Source organism: Natrix helvetica (genome assembly GCF_964273705.1).
Source record: "Natrix helvetica genome assembly, chromosome: 10".
NCBI classification, from domain to species: Eukaryota; Metazoa; Chordata; class Lepidosauria; order Squamata; family Natricidae; genus Natrix; species Natrix helvetica.
The window spans coordinates 8,066,080-8,083,640 of NC_138561.1; the positions used below are offsets into that span (position 1 = coordinate 8,066,080).

Consider the following 17,561-nt stretch of genomic DNA (forward strand, 5'->3'; position numbering starts at 1 on the left):
TGAAGGCAAGGTACATGTTTGGAGGGTCAAAGAGGGACTGAGCCCCCCCCTCCATAAAGGAGAGGGGCAAAAGAGAGAGCCAGATAATGGTCAGGTAATGTTAAGGCACCAGCCTAGAAAGCTGAAGAGTTGTTATTTGTAAAAATAATAGAATAGAATAACAGAGTTGGAAGGGGGCATTTCAGAGGAATGGCTGTCCAATGTCTTCTTAAAAACTTCCAATGTTGGAGCATTCACAACTTCTGGAGGCAAGTTGTTCCACTGATTAATTGCTCTGTCAGGAAATTTCTCCTTAGTTCTAGGTTGCTTCTCTTCTTGATCACTTTCCACCCATTGCTTCTTGTCCTGCCTTCATGTGCTTTGGAGAACAGCTTGACTCCCTCTTCTTTGTCGTAGCCCCTGAGATATTTGGAAAACTGCTATCATGTCACTCCTAATAAAGACAGGATACAAACAAATAAAGCAAGCTAACATTGGGGGGGGGGGGGAGGGATTGCTGAGCTAGCAGGAAAAAATGGAGAGAGAGAAGCACAAGAGGAAATTGAACTAGATCCAACCAGTCCCAAGCTTTGGGGTTGTGTGAGCATTCTTGTTGTCTCTTGAGAATCAATCCACATCCATACCCGCACTGAAAGGGGGTGAAAAAGATTTGACTTTTTATCATATTCAGTGTGTGTGGATGGGTGTGCGTGTGCATGAAGAATGTGAATAGAATAAAATAGGGAAATGGAATAGAATAGAATATTGGAACAAAGACTAGACTAGACTAGACCAGACTAGAATTCTTTATTGGCCAAATGTGATTGGACATGCAAGGAATTTGTCTTCGGTACATAAGCTCTCAGTGTACATAAAAGATATAGTGATAAATCATGATCATAGTCATCATAAACACATTCATCATGAATCATGAAATATAACACTTAGTGATAGTCATAAGATACTAAATAAGCAGTCAACATAAATCATACTAGGAAACTTAATAAAACAATATAAATCGTAAGGATACAAGCAACAAAGTTTTTCTTACTCATTTTTGTGATCTGAGCTTTCTTAGTGTTGCCCCTTCTCCCCCCGCTGGCAGAGCTCCGGCCCCTCCCGTGTCCTGTGTGACCGTTGAAGAGTCTTCTGTTTTTTCTAGGATCGCTTTATTTTTTTCCATAAAGGCCTGAGCCTCTATGGGTGTATTGATTCTAATTCTTGTCTCCTCCCAGAATATCAGCATCCCTTCAGGCATCAACCATCTAAACCACACCCCTTTCTGGTATAATTTATTCGCCAATTGCGAATAATTTTTCCTTTTCTCCCTAATTTTTTTTGGGATCTGTTTCAAGATGGTTATCTCCCTGTCGTGATATGTCAATGCTTGCCCCCTTTGTACACCCAGAATTGTGTCTCTTGTGCTTTTCCTGAGAAATTTGATATGGACCTCCCTGGGCACATTGTGTGTTCTGGCATACAAGCAACAAAGTTATAGTCATAAGTAGAAAAGGAAATAGGTAATAGGAAGGAGGAGAAGAAGAATAGTAATACAGTCTTAGTAAATAGTTTGACGGTGTTGTGAGAATTAGTGGTTTAGAAAAATGATGGCACGGGGGAAAACACTGTCCTTGTGCCTAGTTATTCTGGTGTGCAATGCCCTATAACGTAGTTTTGAGGGTAGAAGCTGAAACAAGGATATGAAGGGTCTGTAGATATTTTCACAGCCCTCTGTGAAGATGAACTCTGCTAAGTGCGTTTTTCTTGAGATGAAACACAACAGGAGGCTGTGTTAAAGAAATCTTATCTAATGCATGGATGAGCTCAAATAAGGCTATTAAGTTGGAGTAAACCGTTCCTGACAAAGGTTAGCAAACTATCTAGGCATTACCGCATCAAAGAAACCCAGACAATTAAAATACCAAACGTTTTTTGTTTGCATCCGTTGGGAGCTCATTTATGCTGATGTAAAATCCGTTTTCATCCACATGCAGGCAGAAGGCGCGCAACCAGCAGTGACAGCAGCAACTGCTATGAATTCCTCTGGACAGGACCAAAGTGAAAGAAACTCTGACAAAGCCGCGACCAAGCCGAGAAATGCGGAAACAGAGACCCGCTGCGTCTACCCCAATGAGAGGCGGGAGAGGAATCAGATTTACACCCTCCTGAGCATCAGCAATAGTGTAAATGAGCAAGAGGAAAGGCCCTTCGAGTGTGCGAATGGAACGGGGTGGGAGGACGCGGTAAGTAAATCAATTCTTACTCTTAATTAACAGCAATTTCCCCCTTTTTTAATTAAAAAATGTGCAAAAATAATGTACAGAAGAGGTAGTCCTTGACTTACCCTTCATTTAAGAAAAGGTAAAAGTTCCCCTTGCACATATGTGCTAGTCAATCCTGACTCTAGGGGGCGGTGCTCATCTCCATTTCAAAACCGAAGAGCCAGCTCTGTCCGAAGATGTCTCCCTGGTCATGTAGCCGGCATGACTAAATGCCGAAGGCGCACAGAACGCTGTTACCTTCCCACCAAAGTTTGTCCCTATTTTTCTACTTGCATTTTGCTCTCACAGAGAGGGACTCCTCCGGGTGCCGTCCACTAGGCAATGCCAGCGGGCGACGCCCAGGAGTAGGGCCTTCTCTGTGATGGGCCCGACCCTCTGGAATGACCTCCCCCCCGGATATCAGGACTACCACTGACCTCCGCTCCTTCCGTAAGAAGCTAAAAACCCACCTGTTCAATTTAGCCGGCCTGGCCTAATTCCCAATTTTAGTCCCTCAAGCCTGCATTTTTAAGTTTTTTAGGGGTATGTTTTTAGTTGCTTTTAATTTTTACTTCTTTGTACAGCTGTATTAGGTTTAATTCGTTTTTAAGGGTATAGGATATTTATCTTTTGTATCTGTTTTAATGAGACACCTGTACACCGCCCCGAGTCCCTTCGGGGAGAGGGGGCGGTCTATAAATCCTGAAAAATAAAATAAATAAATAAAATAAATAAATTTTTACGTGCTTTCTAACTGCTAGGTTGGCAGAAGCTGGGACAAGTAACGGGAGCTCACTCCGTTACGCGGCGCTAGGGATTCGAACCGCTGAACTGCCAACCTTTCTGATCGACAATCTCTGCGTCTTAGCCACTGAGCCCCCCGCATCCCTTTACTTAGTGACCCTTCATTTAGTGACCGTTCAAAGTTATTACGGTGCTAACAAAAAACCCTTTGTGAAATCCATGTTGGGTTTCTGCTATTAGGGAGAATAAAATACGAGGCTTTTTGCGCCTGTAATAGTATGTAAAGAAGCCCTTGGGAGACCAGGTGAAAAAAACTGTCAAATAAGAGACAACAACTAGATTGTGGGTGGGATAAGAGGCTCAGAAGAGACCTACCCAGGGCGGGAGTAAGACCAGATGATGAGTGGCCCCTCCCAGAGGAAATAAAAGAGGAGCAAAAGGGGAGTGGAGTTTGCAGGAGACAATTATTCCACTTAATTGGTTCTTGACTTTCCAAGGCTCCTTGCCAAGTTCTGCAGATATCGGCCTGTCAGACCTCCAAGCCAGATAAGGTCTGTGACTGTAAATCCTCCCTTGAAAGACTTTGCTGGATGTGGATGAGCAGAATTCACAGGAAATTAATACAAGGGTTTTTTTATCAGGACAAGCAGTTTGCTTCATGCGCTTGGGAAGCCTCGGTCAGAACATGTTCCAAGGACGCGGTGCTTCCCTTCCTCTCAGGAGGAGTCTTAAGTTTTGGTGCAAGATGCTGCACGTGATTTTAAGAGGGAGAACAAAAGCCACGAGAGAGGCCCGTTTTGGAGCTACCGTTAAATCCTGTGATTCATTCCAGAGCTGCCAAATGGGTTGTTAAATGCTTCACTGGATAAAGAGAAGTGCTTCTGAATGGCCTGAAAACGTCATTCTTACTGCGTCCTTCCAGATCAAGACTTCTTTTTTTTCCCTGCACGCAACTTGAATTTCAAAACTGACACAGGCAGCCCTTACGACAACAACTGAGCCCAATATTTCTGTTGCTAATTGAGATGCTTTTGCCCCGTTTTACAACCTTGGTTGCCACCGCTGTTAAGTGAATCACTGCAGCGGTTGAGTTAGTGCCACGGCTGATAAGTAAATCTGGCTTCCCCCTTGTCTTGGCTTCACCTTCGCAAAAGGTGCTACAACCGTCAAAAATATGAACCAGTTGTCAAACGTCTGAATTCTGATCGCGTAACCATGGGGCTGCTGCAATGTTTTTAAGAGTGAAAAGCGGTCAGAAGTTCCCTTTCTTCGTGCTGTTGTATCTTTGAATGGTCACTAAATGGATAGGCTATAAGTTGAGGACTACCTGCAAGTGCTTTTACTGGAAGGTCTAATCATGTCATCCTCTAAAACTGTGGTTTTCATTCACGATGTGCCGTTTCCGCATAGGATTTGCTCATAAGAGCCGTGGTTAAGAGTGCAGAGGTTAGAATGCAGTACTGCAGGCTACTTCCGCTGACTGCTGATTGCCAGCAGTTTGGCACTTCAAGTCCCATTGGCTCATGGTTGACTCAGACTTCCATCCTTCCGAGGTCAGTAGAATGAGGACCCAGATTGTTGGGGGAATAGACTGACTCTGTAAAATGTTTAGAGAGGACTGGAAAGTATTATGAAGCAGTATGTAAGTTTAAGTGCTATTGTTATTGCCCTTCCTTCCTTCCATCCATCCATCTTTCCATCCTTCCTTCCCTATCCCTATCCATCCATGATGCGCAGTGGTTACAAGGCAATGTTGTAGGCTGACTCTGCCCACTGCCAGCAGTTCGATCCTGACTGACACAAGGTTGACTCAGCCTTCCGTCCTTCCAAGGTCGGTAAAATGAGGACCCAGATTGTTGGGGAAAATATGCTGACTCTGTAAAACCGCTTAGAGAGGGCTGTAAAAGCACTCTTATGAAGTGGTATATAAGTCTAAGTGCTATTGCTACAATCCCCAGGCCTTTTTTTTTTTTTTTAACTGAATACTGTTTTTCCTCCTTTCGTGTCTTCAGGTCCAAAGCTGGAGCAAAACAGCCCCGTTTGCTTACCTCCAATTACAAAAGAGAGCCCGAAAGTCCAAGACCAGTGAGTCCGTCAATCGATGCCTCTACTGCTCAGATTTGACGCAAGGTGTGGAACCGGAGCCCAAGAATATTGCCCAAGTCAAATCTGATTTCAAACTCAACCCAAGGGCTGCCACGGGCAGCCCTCCGGAAAAACAACAGACTTTGCTGTACTCTAATTCACTCATGACGACAACTACTGCTGCTGTTACTATGTCTTCTGCAACAGATGAGCCTAAGAAAGAAACAGATTATAGCAAACTGCACTCTATTCAAATGTCCCAAGGAGAAAAGAAAAGAATGACCTTAAGGGAAGCCCAAGCGACTCTGAGTGAAAAAAAGTTATTTCTCCTGAAAGAGCACCTGCTCTTCCCGGCGGAAAAGAAACCGGTGCCCATAAAGGAATATAACATCCTGTCACCAGGAAAGCCCCAAAGTCTAGAAACGGCCAAGGCCAAAGAGCTAAGGAGCCACGAGCCTCTTCTGTGGAATCAGTCTGGCACTGAAATCACTGCTAAGTCATCCTTGGTCCTGCCACCCCTGAAGGATCCAACGCTCAAACACAGCCTGGATAACTCTCCAAAGAAAAGTAAGGCGGTTCATTCCCAGGCCAGTGAGAAAACCTTCCGTGCTTTGGCAGAGACGGTTTCCTGCCCTCAGTTTTTAAAACCCAAGCAGCTCAAGTGCGAGCCGAGGATAGACGCCGTGTACGATGCGGTGAAGGAGCAGATAAAAATGCACCAGATAGCCTCCGCCTTTGTACCGCGGCTTTCCAAGACTTCACTCCTCTCGAGGCGTTTGGATCGGGGCTACTGGCCCTGTGGTTTTCTGCCGGAGAGGAAAAGCCTAACCTTGAGCAGTTCAGTTCAGCTTCAGAGAAGACACGTGCACCTCCGCAGCAGCCATTCCCTGCACGCGAAAGGAAACCACGCCAGCAAGGCCAATGAAATTAGGAGCAGGAGTTACAATGGAAGCAAACAGGAAGGAAGCCAGGCCAGATCTCTGGACATCCCACTGCTTTCTGGACTGTTCCCTTCCTTAACGGTCAGCCGGATTGGGTTAACATCACTGCCTCCTAGGCTGACCTGACTTCTTAATTTGTAATTTGGGGGTTGAGATGTTAATAGATTTGCTTGGCTCGCTCTGTACGAGAACTAATATGGAAGGTTCCCTAATTAAACAGACTGGATTCTGGCTATTATCATCCATGTTCAGAGGCAACCTCTCCTTACTTCTGTAGAAATATATATAAAACTGACTGCTGGTCAGCTACTCTAAAACAAGAATTTCTGTGGCACTTCAAATGTTGGTTGTTAAAGTTAACTGACTTTTAAGCCAGGGGTGTCCAACCTTGGCAAATTTAAGATCGTGGACTTCAACTACCTGAACTTTCTGGGAGGTGAAGTCCAAAGATTTTAAAAGTTGGGAAGGTTGGACACCCCTGCTTAAAAAAAAAAAGCCTTGAAGTGCTTTGCTTTCAGGAGAAAGCTTATGGCGATATTTTTGCCATGGTTAAGTGTACCCACCTAGCTCACTAAGGGTACTGAGGATGGGGTTTTCGCCCTGCCAATCTCTCATGCACAACTATAACATGATTCCGATTGTATTGTAGTTGTTGGGCCATATATGTGGGGAGGACCATTGCAGGAGGAACAGGATCATATGCTAGGTCTCTCCTAGGGGGTCTTTTGACTCAAATCTTGCCTTGTTTTAAAGTTGCACACTTAAGACACACTGGAGACAAAATGCAGTTTGTAAATTTAACCAGATGTGCTTTATGAGCTCTGTTCATCTTGGCAGGTCACAATCCGGATAGCCCTTCAACCGAAGGTAGAACGAATGTCCTCTCAGTCTCACTTAAGCCACTTTTGAGATGCTGTTAAGAATTTAGTTTTGTACTTGCCTTTTAATTTAAATGTTTAAACAATTTATAGATAAGTCAATATGTGATGGAAAGTTTTACTTGTTTGGGGTTTGAGTCTTTGTTTTTTGGTTTGTATGTAATTTTGACTTCTGTAAGTCCTTGCTTAGGACTTTTCTCATCCATGTCAAATTAGATATCTTATCTTGTTTTACCTTCTAGATAGCTTCAATAAATTCTTTTTTTTTTTGAATAGACACTGAAAGCATGTACCTCGGTATTTCAGTTCAAGATATTTTCCTGTCAATAACTACCATAATTATCTGACATGTTACCTGATGTAGTTTGGTAAGGTAACGACAGCTCTGGGCATCAAATTGCAAGAGATCCTAATCTCATTTAAAAATCTTGCTTTGGGGGATCTGCTTAGATTCAGAAAGCCTTCCAAGTAATTCTTAGAAAGATTTTGCCAAGAAAATCCTTTTCTTGGTTTTAAAGAAATATATTCCTGGAAACATGCACTTGGAGGGCTCATACCCAAATAATTTGAAAGTTGCATGGTTATACCCCAAGAAAATGATATAGAAAACATGCAGGCTTGGTTGATAGAATGCTTCGATTATTCTAGGACAGGTGTCCAAACTTGGGAATTTTAAGACTTGTGGACTTCAACTCCCAGAATTCTCCAGCCAGCATGGCTGGCTGGGGAATTCTGGGAGTTGAAGTCCACAAGTCTTAAAGTTCCCAAGTTTGGACACCCCTGTTCTAGGATCTACTGCAATGCTTACTATTTGTGTCCATGAACAGTAAAACCCTACATTACATTTGACTAGGAAAATCCCTAGGCCAGTCCCTGGCTTGTTATCAAACTGGCTAGAATAATCTCAAGACTGAGAAAATCTATATTTGCAAATGAATCTTATATTAATTGCAATGGATATGAGAATGGCCATCACTATCAATTTTTTTTGAGTGGGGGAAGGTCAGAAATTATATCTGAACTGATATCATGGATAAGAAAATATAAATAAAATAGAAGCTGCTGTCCAGAAAAAAAATAGAAAGAAAAATGGCTTTGTTTGATACATGTATGTAATAAAAACAAATTAGGGAACCATGCTTAACAGTTTGCAGTTTTTTGTATCAAAAGTAAAAAAATATTATGGCTTTGACAAAAAGAATATTTAAAGCAAAACTTACTCTTAGATAAAAGCATGTTTAGGATTAGTTTAGATGTCCCATTTCTTTGGGAGAGGTTTAAGATGGCAGTTTTCTACTGTCTTGTTTGCTGCAAAAATTCACTCAATTTGACTAGTTTCTAAATAAACATACATGTACTATGACTATGGAGTTAGTGGAAACCATACGTATTTAACACTGCTTGAGAGCCAGTTTAGTGTAGTGGTTAAGGCATCAGGCTAGAAACTGGGAGAATATGAGATCTAGTCCCATCTTAGTAGGTGACATTGGGCCAGTCACTTTACCTCAGCCCTAGGAAAGAGGCAATGGGCAATCGCTTCTGAAAAACCTTGCCAAAAAACTGCAGGGACTTCTTCATGTAGTTTCTAAGAATCAGACATGCTTGTTGAATGGAACAAACAAACAAACACCTAATTTATGTTTTTCTGCTCTCCAAAAGGAACGTTTACAATTTATTACTAGAGAACTAGGTTTTAAAATAACATATTTAAAATCTACACATATAATACTTTACTTTTAGCAGCATTCTCTTTCTCTTTCTCTCTCTCTGTCTCACACACACACACACACACACACACACTTTTTAATTCTCCTAAAAATTAACTAGGTTTTTTTTTTTACACAGCAATAGCATTTAGACTTATATACTACTTCATAGAGTTTTATAGCCCTTTCTAAGTGGTTTGCAGAGTCAGCTTATTGCCCCCAACAATTTGGGTCCTCATTTTACTGATCTAGGAAGGATGGAAGGCTGAGTCAACCCTGAGCCCTGTCAGGATCAAACTCCATGTGGTGGGCAGAGTTAGCCTGCAGTTCTGCAGTCTAACCACCGAGCCACCATGTCTTCTAACATAGCAAATGAGCTCCTGTTTTTTTAAGGAATCTGTAGGCATGCAAAAAGGGGGGGACGGGACCTGCAGTATGCAGAATGGCAAAATAAAGGGCTCCTATTTAGATATATTAACAAATTTGAAACCACTATGGATGGAAACAAGTTATGTAAAGAGGAGGACTTGTTTTTCCTGACAACAACAAATAAACAGACCAGCACTAAATTATGGAATGTCCATATAAATGTATATTATGGCCTGGCCTGGGACAAAGCTTTTCAGAAGGCAAGAAAATCGCCTTGTACACAAAAAGATATATTTTAAATGCACTGTTGATCGCACAAATGACTCATGTAAGGCCTTTCTGTTAGCCTACTTAACTTTGGGAGACGCACTAAGAGTTCATTATTAATTTCCCAGTTCCTTGAGATCCATTAACTTAATACTGAACTTTAGTTAAAAGGAGAGGTTGTAATTTACAAGTGAAAACTTTGTGGCACGGGAAAGCATCTTAAGACACTATGTCAAGGATTGAAAGCTTCTCCAATTTACCCAAATTCATGAAACTGAGGTCTGGAAAAGTCATAGTTTTGGTATAGCCACAAAATTTCTTTACAGTAATAAAAAGAAAGTTCCATCTTTTTGCCCCCCACTAGGAACCAACCTGGGAAAGAGTTACTCCTTTCATATGCTGTGAGACCCCAAAGCGGCCCAAGAAGTCAAGAATAACTCAACCAACCTCAAGTCTACCTCACCAGAATACGTCACAGTCTCTTAAGAAAAACGTGTCTCGGGGAACCAACCAACCACCGAGTGCTGAGTGCAAATTCACCAAAGGAGAACCCATCACAAGCAGCCGAAAAGCTGGGAGTTCCTGCTTTAAGCCTTACACCTACATCCCAACGATGAACGCCAACCCGGAGGGAGAAAGGGCAAGAGGAAAATTAGACTCCATTCAGACGTTCCTAGGGGAGAAAAAGACTTTGCCGATAAAGGAGTATGAAATTGAGTATTCTCAGCAGGCGGAACAGGACATCCTGAGCATGCCAAAAGAGAGCCAAGGCCACCCCCCAGACAGCTTGGGCTGCCTCACTTTAAACGCGCTGTTGGTCTTCCAGCCAGAAGACGGGGTCATCAACCTGCACCTGGAGCCCCCTCCTAAACCTAAAGCGGCGGTGGCCAAGAGATCGGACAAGGGGCACGGTGCTTCGACGCGCATCGTCTCTCGCAGCTGCGCTGCAAAAGAAGCCAAAGAAAAGAATCAAACCAAAGTAGATATAGATCATATGGTGAAAAAGCAAATACAAAAATCATGTACCGCTCTTTGATTGGTCCAGGAGGCACGAGTGTTCTGTTTTGTCCTCTTTGCATGGCGCGGGAAACAAAGCAACTACAAAGCCATTGCTTGGCTAAACCATATAGGCTCCCTTTCATTGTCTATCCCTGTGATGGCGAGCCTATGGCACGCATGCCTGAAGTGGCACGTGGAGCCATGTCGCCTGGCACACGCGTTGCCCGTTCCTCTTCTGGGTTTCTGGCTTGCATGTGCAAGCGATGATCAGCTAGCCTTCGTGCGTGCAGCAGTGCCAGCGCGCCTACCAGCTGATCGTCGCACACGCATGTGTCACGCATGTGCACGCCAAAAAACGGAAGTTCATTTTCCAGTGCATGCATGCTCCCTGGGCACCACCTCTTCCAGGTTGCAGCTCAGATGAGTGCGCGCACATGCTCCCTTTTGGGCAGTCGGTTCTGAAAAGGTTCGCCATCACTGGTATATCCTCAGAAATACAAAGATTATTTACAAGGGTGGTGGCGTCAATAGTAGGTGGCCACCTTTAATGGGTAGAATTATTCACAAGGGAGTAATTGTTGGCAAGGGTCAATTTCCCAAAGAGGTGCAGAACATTATGTACTTGTATTTTGGGCTTTTCAACTTTTCAGCTTCTTATGTCCCTTGAAAAGTTCCCCTTGAAGAATTTAAGATTCTTCAAGACACAAAGAGTTATCACACTGCCTCTGTGGAAGCAGTTTCATTTAGGGCTACTTAACATATTTGCAATGTTATGCAGGTGTATGTAAACCTCCAATGCAGAGCACAAGTTCAGATTAACCATTTTACTGAGGGGAGAGTGTAAGAGGAAGCATCGAAATGTCAGAGGGTTGTGTGAATGTTGGTTTCCTCTTTGCAATTCATCTTTAGTTGCCTGCAGGTGAGTGTGCCTGTATCGAGGTATTAAAAAAACCACCCAACAACCCCAGAAGCTTGTGCAATTTTAACAGATGCAACAGTTAACAATCCTATGTGATCTTCAGGAAACCGACCACAAAGTTGAAGCAGAAAAGTAAAACTTTTTTTCCTAGCTCCAAAGGAAAATAAGCCCCAAATTTGTCAAAAAAAGGAAGCAGCATTGAAAAGTGAAATATATATATGCAGTAAACTCTTATCAACTGTCAGCAAGAGCACAAAACTCTCCATAAAAGGAAGAATCCACAATTTTTATTCTCATTTTTTCTCTCACCTTCTCCCTTCCTCCACTTCTGTGCAATTAAGCTAGTGTTTTCTTATGCCTTCCCCCCACCCCTCAAAAAAAATTACTCCCTTCCTGGTGGATAAACCAGGCGGATCCATCATTTCTCAGGCAATTACCATTTGGTGGGAATTCACAGTTCACAGGCATTGCGCAACAGGGTGTCCAATTAGACTGTGATTTCAGATTCCAGAACGGTGCTTCCAGTGAGTAAATCTTCCTCCCTCTAAATAGCTCCCTGTCCATAGAAAGGTAGTTGTTAAACTCGTTTTCCAACAAGCCAGCTGTTCTAAACAGACGTTGCTCATGTAGAAATGCATCCAGATGTCAGCATCAGGAAAGCCTCTGCACTCCTTCCCCCAGAGCACAATTTGCTTATTCAGAATCGCACCCTAGTCGATTTTTATAAAATCAGAGGATTATAGGAGGAGGTTCAATTGAATATGCCTTATAGGTCACTTCAGAATCAAAACCGAAGGTTTAAGGTTAAGGTTTATTTAATTTAGCTATAGCTGACCCTTAAAACTGTCTCACTTGCTGGAGGTGGCAGATGGGGGGGGTAAGACAACCTCATTCCTGTCCCGTCCATCTCTTAGCTCTTCCAGTTGCGGTTTTAGTAGTTTTTTAAAATAACGTTTCAATTTGTGTAGCTTTAATATTTAAATTGTATTTTACTTCTTTTATGACTTGGGAGATGCCCGGAGTCACCTTGAAGGGGACATGGGCGGCATAAACATTTAATAAATAAATAATGATATTTAATAAAACTTTCCTGGCAACTTTTCAAAGCAAGGGGAAGACCCCTATAGGCCCCTTCTGAGTGGACGCAGAAGTAATGGATTTCATCCTACATCTTGCAATATTTTAGAATAGAATAGAGTTGGAAGGAACCGGGAGGTCTTCTAGTCCAGCCCCCTGCTCAAGCAGGAGAACCTATACCATCTCATACCACTGACTGCCCATTCTCTTCTTAAAACCTCCAGTGATGGGAGTTCCCACGGTTTCTGGAGGCAAGCTGTTCCACTGGTTAACTGTCCTTACTGTTAGGAAGTTTCTCCTTAAATCCAGCTTGCTTCTCTCTTTCGAAGGACTTCTTTCAAAGAACTCCTCTAAACGATACCACAGCTTTGTTTTTCTCATGCCGAAATATTTAAAGTTACTTTCTACCCATTAGGATCAGTGGTGGGATTCAAAATTTTTACTACCGGTTCTGTGGGCGTGGCTTGGTAGGCGTGTTGTGGCTTGGTGGGCGTGGCAGGAGAAGGATACTTTAATAATCCCCGTTCCCTCCCGATCAGCTGGGACTCGGGAGGCAGAGAATAGATGGGGGTGGGGCCGTTCAGAGGTGGTATTTACTGGTTCTCCGAACTACTCAAAATTTCCACTACCCGTTCTCCAGAACTGGTCAGAACCTGCTGAATGCCACCTCTGATTAGGATGCTGATTTTTTTTTTTAATTTCTTGTTCACTTCACTTCTCCAACCTTTTCCAAAAACTGATTTCCATAACTTTCAATAATTGCAGAGGCATTGTCTTCACCTCCTATGTTTTCACCATCTCTTGCCTTGCAGCGTTTTAAATACAGCTGTGAAGTTATCTGTCTTCAGATACTTGAAACCTATGAGGCAGACTTCTGCCAAAGTAACATTTAGGCACCCTTCTTCCTGTGAGAAAGGAAGCACCAAAATTTCTCATGCAAATATTTCACATGTAGTTGCTTGCAACTGTGACTTGTTAGGGCCTTAATGTGGAGGAGCAACCTGTAAGACTGCATTCATGTTAAATGAGCAACCTGTAGGACTGCATTCATGTTTTAATGTCTAGAGATTAAATTAAGGTTTTGGCCCTCATTAATTCTGATACTGCATTGAAACAGGACTACATCCCTTAAAATTTAAATTTAGGAACCCATGAAAGGTGTGTTTATTACATGGAATGTACATGTGTAGGACTAAGTGTGCAAACAAAACCATTGTAATACGGGTGTATCAACAGGAAAGGAATAGGCCTTTTATCTCAAAACTGTAAGTAGGATTAATAACATAACCATCGATAAACATTTCAAATAAATAATTAAGAGACAGGCTTAGCTTGTTTTTGTCAATAAATTGAATGCAAATTGTTTTTTTTTAAGGGCTTGGTAGTTTGATTGAAAAACAGCTGAGAAAGAAAAGGACTTATATATAATTATCTATTACATCAAAACTTCAATTCAGAACAAGTGGCTTATTGTTGCAAACATTTATCCTCCTAAAACTATCCTGATAATGTGCCTGGATCTTACTAAATGCCTATATAGTCATCATGGTTTTTTTTTAGATCTAGGATACTTCTCACTGGCAGGTAAGACCAGCACCTGGCTAGAAATGACCCTACAAATACAAAATTAAAGGCTGCAGCAGAAGTTAAGATACCAAACTCCCGTCGATAAACTCTTTATTAGTCACACATAAGGATGATGTTCTTGTATAATTTAACCCCTATTTGAGTAACAGACTATGTAAAGTGAAGGTATCCATTTTTGGAACAAACTCAGCAGCTCTTCCTAGTACCCCTATATAAGAGGTATTGATAATCTATGATCTCCAAAGCTTACTCGACTCCCTTCAGATCTAACCAGCACGGCTAATAACAAGAGCTAATAAAAATGGCAATTCAGCAACATCTGGAAGATAACATTGCCAACCCACTTCAAAGGAGGAGTCTCAAGTTTTTTTTTAAAGATTCATCTTTTTTTTTTAACCAAACCATTTCAGGTTACTTATTTTAAGAAAGCAAGACTGCCAAAAAGGAGACAATTTGTAAATCTATACACGAGACTTGTGGCTACATATTCATAGACTACATACTGTAGACCAGGGGTCTGCAACCTTAAGCACTCAAAGAGCTATTTGGACCCATTTCCCACAGAAAACACCAGGAGCCAATAATTTAACAACCGGTGTGACTGGGTGGGTGTGGCCAACTCAATGTCACTCACTCCCACCCAGTCACATGATCCCCCTCCCCCCAGCCAGTCATTAGGGCAGAGAACTGGTTGTTAAATTATTTTCCCTACCTCCCTGCCTCATCCCTCTCCTCCCACCCACCTCTTGCCATACCTGGCCTCAGGTGTGTTGTTCACACACCCTATCTTTCTCCTTCTCTGTCTCTCTCTCCCCCCTATCTCTCTTTTCCCTTCTCTCTCTTCTCCTTTCTCTTTCATTCTTTTTTCCCTTCTTTCTCCTCTGTTTCTCCTCCCTCTCTCCTTTTGCAAGACCAGCAGGCAAGGCCATGGAAGCAGCAACAGTGTCGGGAGCCGCTGCAGTGGGCTGAAAGAGCCACATGTGGCCCCAGAACCATGGGTTGTTGACCCCTGCTGTAGGCTATAAAGACATAGATTTCAAGTCTAGCGCAATGAACACAGAAGAACGAAACTTTCCCTTTCCCCCAACTTTAAGGATAAACACATGGGTTGATTGACACAGCAGTTTGAAAAGATCCACGTGGGCACAGAGGCAATAACTTGGTCAGTATCAGAAAAAAAAAAGTTTATTTCTATGAAGTTCCTTAAATCCACCATCAAGGAAGAGCTTATACAACAACATGACTTCCACTGAATTCGTGCTGCTGGTTTTAAATAACAGGATAGCTAGTTGAGGAAAACCTTTGTTAATGCACTTAAGATTAATGCACAAAGGTATGGCTATATTGAAACACAGACACATTAGGCAGATCCAAGGGAGGCTGTGAGGACTTCTATCAAATGTGTAGCACGGGCATTGCATTCTGATTTCTAGCTACTGGGCTATATGTTTCTAGAAGCGGACTGCACTAGCTTGTAGACACAAGTGTCAGCTTGATGCTTTAGCAGGATTAGAAATGTTCTTGTACATCCTGTTCTCCCAAATCTACAGTAAAAACATAGATGCTTCTTCCTTGCGAAATACCAAACTGTACCGATACTTCCTTGTATAGGCAATTACTCCTTGATAAAAGCAACTTGTATGGCATACATGTGTACACACACAAATGAAGTGTGTTTACGGACTGACGGACTGCATTTCAACAGAATCTATGCCTCCTTTGAATCCTTAATTCCCCACCACATGTAAAAATGTCCTTTGGAGCCACACAGTTCTAAATTAGAGTACATAGGCTTTTTACCAATCTGCTGTTCTTTATCTTAAATAATTAGATAAGCAGTTCAAGAGCCCAGAACCCTCTTCCAAGGCGGACTATCAAAGAGAATAAGCAACCTTACTAACTACGGAAACTCTAGAGAGAATAAGGCCTTAAGAGATTCAAATGAAATATTTCTCTTTATTAAAATCTTGATCCTAAACAAAACTTTGTGCAGACTCGCAATGGAAACACACTAAGGGGTTCTTTTCATTTTGCCTAATTAGTGGAAGAGCAAGAATCAATAAAACCACACCTTTTTGGTTGCTGGAAAACTACAATGGTGCTCAGAGAATCCAGTGCTCCACAGAAAAATCAAAGAATTTACTCACCCTCAGCAATGCACTCCAGCAATATGTTGAGATCTTTGGTAAATATGACTGGTAAAGTCACCTGTCCTCCTGCAGCATCTGTAGATGTACCAAATGACTTGGTTGAACTGTAAACCTGTTCTTGGCTTTCTAAACCATGGTCTTAAATCAGTGTTCTGGAAGCAGCTATTTTAATATTAGCTGACATATCTGTTTCTAGAAACAGAGTGCAGATTTCTAAACAGTGGAAACAAGTCCAGCAGAAATAAGGGTGAGCAAGAAACGATCTTGGACAACCCGGTAAGATTATGCTTAGACCAGAAACTTTAAAGACTTGTTAAATTCAAAATGCGTTTTGAAAAGGAATTTTGCAGTGTCTCTTTAGGTGATTCCTTTTCCATTTCTGCACGTGTTCCTCTCCTTATTTTCTGTACTTGGCAGAAGTTTTGGAACTGTTGAGTTCAACTCCAAAACTGTGATATCAATTGAGATTACGCAGGAGTGGTTTTTTTTTTAAAAATCTGGCTATAAGATACTCATTGTTTTCTTAGTAGCAAGCTGCACCTACTCCAAACATTAACTGTGCGACATCTTGTCGGCCCAGGGCCTGTAAGACATTGTTATTCACTTCCTGACAGTGAAAAATACACAGGCAAAAGTTAAAAGAAAATCTGGTTCATAGACTTTGTGGCTTCTTTTCTTAGAAAATTACATTTAATAACATTGGAACTGACACGGCTGCAGAACTGGTCAACGGTAACAGATCAATGCGCTGAAGACTGAATTCACAGGCTGGAGACCTCTTAAGACATAAACTTCTTATAAACAGGGGCAACCAACACCGGTTTACGCAGAAAAACAAGAAAAAGGAAAAGTTACAGTGTTAAACCTTAGGGCATTATATTTACTCAGAAGTCCTATTGTTAATTTTCAAAGAATGCAGCTTTAAGCAGAAGTATGAAGGTCAGATGGCAAACATGATTAAAACCGATGTGCGGAGAACTGTGGGTTTGTGAACATAGGACATTCAGGATAGCAGAGGTAAGCAGCAGATGCCTTATAAAGTGTCCAACTATAACGTACAACTGTAACCATATGTAACAGGGTTTAAATTAGTCACAACACACAACAGTGAAGGTACTTTGCAATCTGACAAGATCTGTAAACCAAGGCTTTATATAGTCAGTTAGAGCTAACTTCTGCCCCATTTTCTTTCCCCCCTATAACTTAACCCTCAAAATGCTAAAGTGTGGGAACGGCACGCTCAACAGCTTGCTTTGTCGGAGCCCTGAAGCAAAGAGCACAATTCTGCACAGGTTTGTGTCTCTACGGAACTGAACTGGGACTCCATGGTGTTCCAGGCCAAGTCAGCCAAAAGGAAATCATCCACCACGGTCTGAGTCTCGTTGCTGGTGAGAAATAAACTGCCTAGGGTATCGAGGCAGCTGTCTATGGTTTGCGTTTCGGCACTGCTCAGCTGGACTTTGCCGTCTGACATGTGGTCGGAGATCTCGCTGTCCGGACATCTCATTTCCGTTTGGGTTTCTGTATTGGAAGAGTCCGCGCTCATCAGAAAAGCAGAAGGCTTCAAGATGTTCCCCAGGGGCAGGTAGGGAGTGTCCA

General features: G+C 42.3%; 2 protein-coding genes across 3 annotated transcripts in view; one reads left to right on the plus strand and one right to left on the minus strand.

Moving 5' to 3' along the window:
• ATMIN (ATM interactor) overlaps positions 1-17,561 on the minus strand; it is a 115,012-nt gene that overhangs the window by 88,407 nt on the left and 9,044 nt on the right. Inside the window, exon 4 of one of the 2 annotated variants that reach the window (XR_014176240.1) lies at positions 15,960-17,561. This exon is cut by the window's right edge and continues 1,478 nt beyond it. Coding sequence is in view for 1 of the 2 variants with exons in the window: in XM_081963337.1 (XP_081819463.1) it covers positions 17,203-17,561 (359 nt within the window). In the remaining variant the exon portion in view is untranslated. Of the gene's footprint in view, positions 1-14,981 lie in introns of those variants that run through there. The other variant, XM_081963337.1, reaches the window with a different exon arrangement.
• On the plus strand, positions 778-7,495 carry LOC309397379 (uncharacterized protein C16orf46 homolog). The gene is made up of 2 exons (XM_081963360.1): positions 778-2,222; positions 4,997-7,495. The coding sequence occupies exons 1-2, from the start codon at positions 1,968-1,970 to the stop codon at positions 6,134-6,136; spliced, it is 1,395 nt and encodes a 464-aa protein (XP_081819486.1). The 5' UTR covers positions 778-1,967; the 3' UTR covers positions 6,137-7,495.